A 6,138-nucleotide genomic window follows, 5' to 3' on the forward strand; every position below is an offset into this window, starting at 1 on the left:
ACAGAACTTCTCGTGCAACACCGGAGAGTCTCGAGAGACGGGTGCTCGTCGAGCTTTCGAAGCAGAGGGTCCTGCAGCGTTACATCTAAATCTAAAAAACGGAGAGCGGGCAGCGCGGCGGCGAGCGCGACCGCGCCGGCGGGCGACAGGCGGCAGCTCCACAGCTCCAGCACGCGCAGGCGCGGCGCCGCGGCCACCAGCGGCGCCATGTGCTCGTTCCCGAAGCAGCTCGCGCTCAGCGCCAGCTCCTCCAGCCCGCCGCGCAGCCGGCCCAGCAGCAGCGCCAGCGCCGCCGGCCGCACCAGCGGCAGCCCCGCCAGGTGCAGGCGCCGCAGCGGCAGGCGCGCCACGCTCTGCGCCGCGCCGCCCGTCAGCAGCCAGCACGAGTACAGCTGCAGCGCGCGCAGGCGCGGGCAGCACGCGGCGATGGTCTCGTAGGCCGCGTCCTGCAGCTCGTTGCAGCGCAGCACCAGCTCGCTCAGGCCGTGCGCGCCCCGCAGGAACGTGAGCATCTCTCGGGGCGGGTAGTACTGAGCGCGCCCGTACATGCAGAATCTCCGAAGTTGGCAGCCGGCCATCGGAGCGAGCACGTTGCGGCCGATGATGTCGTTGACCACGAGCGACTTCAGGTTGAGCAGGACGGGAAGCGCGTCCTCTCTGAGCACGCGACCCTGCATGAACACGTCGAGGTGTTCCAGGTGTTTCAAACCTGCCAGGGGACGCAGGTGCTCCGGCCCCAGCGGGTTGGGGGCGTATATGGTGAGCTCTCGAAGGTACGGAATGTGCAGAGCGGCGCGAATCAGGAACAGTTTCAGGGGCACTGTTTTCGTAAGGATTTGTACATAAGAGGTGCTCCGGTGGGCTCGCTTCAGATCACTCTTGCGCTTCACGCAGAGTGCGCGGCGCTCGATCAGCTTCTTCCAACGAGAGCAGACGAGCCTCAAGTTTGTAAGCAACTCCTGGACAGAAAAGTTTCTAAATATCATAATTAACATCTCATCAGGAAGCGTCTCCATTTTAAGCGGCAATATGTCTAATAATATTCACCACTTCTCCGCCCATAAATAGATTCATTCCGATCTACATTTTCCAATAACTTCACTCATTAAATCATTATTATTTTTCTTCAAACTATTTATTTACACAACATACACATATGAGAATGACATTGTCATTCTGCTGACGTGCTGCTGACATTTCTGACATTGACATAATGGGTAGACGTTCAGAAACAGAAACAGCCGGGAACCGTTATTGCGCAAGTATTTTGCGGCAAATTGAACCAAGTCAAAGCGCTAGCCCTTACACCGCACCAAAGTATGGGCGACGCACGCGAGGAGAAAGGACAAAATAACTGAGATGGTGTTTACACTATTACGTCTTGGCCAATTTCCCGCATTGTGTACTTGCACCATTTAGGGCCATCATAGTCAGCTGATTGTCAGTCAGTTTATTGTGTCATCAGTGTCAGTGTCATTTTTCTTGTTATTGTGTCATTGTGTGAGGTTATGATCTTAAAAATATTTGAAAATATTGAAAATGTATAGCTATTAGGTTTTTTAATCTACAATTAATGAGAAAGTTTTCTTTCTCCTCTATCTCTGTGTTCCTTATTATGAGAGTCAACAATGTGTCTGCTAACGCTCAGTAGGTTGGGTGGCTTTAAAATCAGACCAATTTGTTATCATATCTCCAAGACTTTTAGCAGTGATAATGTGCAAGCCAAGATAAATACCCAGAAATTATCAGGTAATATTGATCTTTGATCTAATAATTCAACAGAGGTTTTATACTTTAACAATCGTATCACAACAGTAGCTGTCAGAAAAGTTCGTTTCAGTCGAATGACGTTTACTGCTGGACAAAGGCCTCCCCCAAGGATGTCCACTGCGCCGCCCGTTAGCAAAGTATTAAGATAAAAAATTCCTGCAGGAGATCCGAGCCTGATAGAGGTACTGCCGTCGTGGAAGGCGGACGAGGAGCCCGAGCTGCGAGCGGCGGTGCTGCGCGACATGCAGGTGCTGCCCGACTTCGTGTCGGAGGCCGAGGAGGCCGCGCTGCTCGCCGAGCTGGAGCCCGCGTTGAAACGCATGAGATATGAGTTCGATCATTGGGACAATGTACGTTGTTTTTTTAATTTATTTATTGATTAGATACCTAGGAAATGACTGAGTTGTTTGTATTAAAAAGTTTTCATAACAGTTTAGGTATAAGCTCGAAATAATAATCAAATTAACAAAATTGGTTTTTGTTTTTAGTTTTGTTCCAAATTAGTTATTTCAAAAATTTTATAATAAGTTTCTAATTTTTAATAACTTACAGGAAAATAAAATCATAAAGTTCAATTTATTATAACTTAAACTTTCGCTCAATTTTTTTTTTATGTTTGAAAGGTAAAAAGAAAAAATATTTATTGGATGCAAGTACATCCAGATTCAGAGCGAGTAGATCTAATACTGAGCAGAGATATTTGAAGGAAGAATTAATTAACCCACTTGTTACTAGCGTTCTTTTTAAAGAACGCTTGTTTTTACATACATATTTTTACTAATGTGGGTAGTGTAAACAATTTTTATGTGCAACATTTGAAAGATGAGGTGGGTCGCAGTACTGTCCAAGTCTTATAAGTACACTGACGTAAATAACTATAAAGTTTTGGAGCGATTGTTTTGAGATAAATTTATCATGACTGATTTAAGGTAAGTGATAGAAAAAGTGAACTCCGTAACAAGTGGGTTAAATAAAACCACAACAACTGCAACTCTCACTATCCTAGAAGCTATGTGATGACAAACGACAGCACATTCTGGACATGGAGAGCCAGAATTAACCATGGAGGAATCCCTGTGGTCCTTCTCATTGCCTTTAATACAGAACAACTTTGTTTATAGTCTTCTGACTGATCACACAATATTCTCTGCAATCAGTCGTCAGACTATAATCAGATTTGTTGAGTGTCTTTTTATCATTAAAGAGTTGCTGGCTGGCCTATGCCAATCTGTCTTCTTAACTCACATGGTTTCTTTTTAGCCTTATAACCATGTAAATAATTATTAATTGTAAATAGTATGTAAATAGTTATTATAAATGAGGAGGTTANGTTTACATTTCCTAGGAATAGCATACAATTCCTAGAATTCATACATTTCCTGTAACAGATATATATTTAGAGGACTAGGGGCAATGCGCGCCCAAGGAGGTCAAATGTGCGAAGCAAATTCGCATCTCCATACCATACCTAATACCTACTTATTATTATGTTTTACTAGAAGTTGAGAGAATAGTAGCTAGATAGCCTTGACAGTTCTAAATATGTAAGTACTTACCTACCTGCACTGAAGCGACCAATAACAGATTTACAGAATGTTGCACAGAAATCGAACCCGCGCCGCGTCATCTTGCATGCATTTGCATAGTAGGTACTATAGGCGAACCAAAGACCCGTTTAGCGCCACCTAGGTGCGGCCGCTTGAGCAACCGCCAGCCATGCTGCACTGCGCCACACTCCACTGCTTTCTTCGTTGCTCATGCTACGAGTCATAGCGGATTTTTCGATTTACCTACTTTGCCGTAGAACATGCTACTGAATTTCTTTCTAAATAATGTAAAAATAGGAGGGTCCCTATCACATTATCCACATAATTCACACATTCCTATTATTTGTTATGATTTTGTAAAGTAACTACACTTGCGAGCAAAAGTATGGAATCACTTACATGAAGTTGTTTCCACGCGATCTTGTGTACTAACCAATTTGTTAGTAACAAAAAAAGTAGCACCATTTTAAAGATTAAACTTTTAACTTTAAATTGATACCAAATTCATTTAAATCACACCAGTATTTAAAAAGATATCCCGGCTGATGTGAAGAAGTAAAGAAAAAGACATGTATCAACTGTTTGATACGTCGTGAGTTGCGGCCTATTTACCCCCCATAAAAGCAAGTGTTTTCGGATTTTTGCGTTCACACGTTGATCCATACACATCTCCGCTTCTTTTGACACTTTACCTGGGATTCTACACCTTCAGAAGCAGCACAAATCGTTGCACTATTGCAAGAAGGGCTCAGCCAGCGGGCTGTCGCACGTCAGCTCCACATAAGCCAGTCCTGGGTTTCGAAAGTTTTAAGAAGCTTTCGGGAGACTGGTGGCTTTATCCCGAGACCAAGTTCTGAACATTGCCGGTGCACATCGCAGAGGAAAAACCGTTTTTTCATGTCAACTTCTCTACGAAATCGTCATTTGCCTGGTATCGACGTCCAGCAAGAGCTCAGAAATGTTCGTAGGATAGCTGTTAGCAAGTGGACAGTTTGTCTAAGATATAAACAATAGAATTTGACTCCAAAAAGGTCTGCCACAGGCTTGAAACTGACGGCAGGTCACCGATAAGCACGCTTTCAATTTGCTCCTACACATCTCGATGGGAAGTCGAGCAAGCCACCCCCATAAGCCAATGTTTTAGCGAACCAGCACTGCACAAATCGCTCCCCAGGCCGTCTATAGACCCGACCTCTTCGACTGCTGCTGCGGAAAACAAAACTCGCCTCCATTACTCGCCTTCCGAGTGCGAGCTGATTGAAAGCGTGCTTGTCGGTGACCTGCCGTCAGTTTCCAGCCTGTGGCAGGCCTTTTTGGAGTCAAATTTTATTGCTCATATCTTAGACAATCATACGGCTCGTGGTTTTATGGCCAAATTATGACCTAAAGTAATAAAATAAAATTTTTATTTATATAAATAGTGCTAAAAGCTTTAAAGTAACAATAAAATAAGAAGATAACAGAGCTAAAACTTTAGTAAATGTTTGGCTAATGCTGAGCAGTAAATAACCATAAGAAAAGATCATAAAAATGCGTTCAATCTGTAAAATGTGTTAATATATCTGAATGCACTATAAAATATTTCGACAACGTTTATTTACTAATATACGGTTTTAACCTTTGTGTTAGTGTAAATGCTGTTAAAGGTGCTGTATATTAAAAGTAATTAATGTTTTAGTATGATTATAAGCCAATTAACTTAATTTTTTTAGACCATATAATAGCTTCATGCATTGTAAATTTTACCGCATTCTACTTAAAAGCATTTAAACTAAGTCAAAACTGATTTAAAGTTATAGTCTGACTTTAAAACGTAAATTAATCTTAACTTCAGTGAATATACAGATTACGTGTTACTTGGGCAGTCACCACTAATTCAAAACGTCAGCGAGTGTCTTCTCGCAGAACCATGTGCGCATATTATATCCAAAATCCTGAGGTGCCGGACCGGTGCCCGCGGTGCTCAATGCCTGGGCACCGCTCTCGCACCCTAGCTAATTACGGCGGCATGTTAAAAATTTCTTAGCATTTAGCCACTTCTCAACAACTTTATAGCGTATTACACTTGAAAATTCCGACTGGTTCACACAGTGTCTAAGTAGCTCAGATGGAAGAGCAGTCGCCCCGGCAAGCGAAAGTTAGACATACACTTATACGCTCTAATCTGAGTAAAAAGTCGTGGATTCGATTCCCGCCTTAGGCAGTTCGATTTTTTCAAGAGTCCGAGAATGATTCCGTTGCTTGTTGCGGGCAGTTCTGTGGCGGCGTGATCGCGGGGCTGTGCCTGGCGTCGGACGCCGTCATGCGGCTGCGGCACGCGGCGCGCGACCACCTCGCGCTCGACGCGCTCATCGCGCGCCGCTGCCTCTACGTCATGAGGTATACTATAGTCTGCTCTGCGAGCACGTAGAATTTTGTCCAATGACCCCAAGCTACCCATCCTTATCGCACGCGCGTAATTATGTTGCTGTCGCGCTCGCACACTTACTGCGGGCACCCGTCGCACAGTCGCGACAGCAATATAATTACGCGCGAGCAAAAAGGGTGGGTAGCTTGGGGTCATTGGACATAAATCTACGTGCTCACAGACCGGGCTTTACTCATTACCCTTCATCATCATCATTTCAGCCATAGGACGTCCACTGCTGAACAGAACATGCCTCCCATGCTTTCCATGTTGATCAATAATCGATTGGTATGGCGGCCTGCGTCCAGCGCTTCCCTGCTACCTTTATGATGTTGTCGGTCTACCTTGTGGGTGGACGTCCCACGCTGCGTTTCCCGGTACGCGGCCTCCATTCCAAAACCTTGCTGCCCTATC

General features: G+C 44.7%; 1 protein-coding gene across 1 annotated transcript; it reads left to right on the forward strand.

Annotated features, from left to right (window-relative positions):
• The first annotated feature begins 1,462 nt into the window (after nucleotides 1-1,462).
• Nucleotides 1,463-5,729, forward strand: LOC114355820 (alpha-ketoglutarate-dependent dioxygenase alkB homolog 7, mitochondrial-like). The gene is made up of 3 exons (XM_028308836.1): nucleotides 1,463-1,749; nucleotides 1,933-2,120; nucleotides 5,518-5,729. Exons 1-3 carry the CDS (start codon nucleotides 1,629-1,631, stop codon nucleotides 5,725-5,727), a joined length of 519 nt encoding a protein of 172 aa, XP_028164637.1. The 5' UTR covers nucleotides 1,463-1,628; the 3' UTR covers nucleotides 5,728-5,729.
• Nucleotides 5,730-6,138: the final 409 nt, after the last annotated feature.

The sequence above is a fragment of the Ostrinia furnacalis genome, unplaced genomic scaffold (assembly GCF_004193835.3).
Source record: "Ostrinia furnacalis isolate ACB-3 unplaced genomic scaffold, ASM419383v2 OfSCF2556, whole genome shotgun sequence".
NCBI classification, from domain to species: domain Eukaryota; kingdom Metazoa; phylum Arthropoda; class Insecta; order Lepidoptera; family Crambidae; genus Ostrinia; species Ostrinia furnacalis.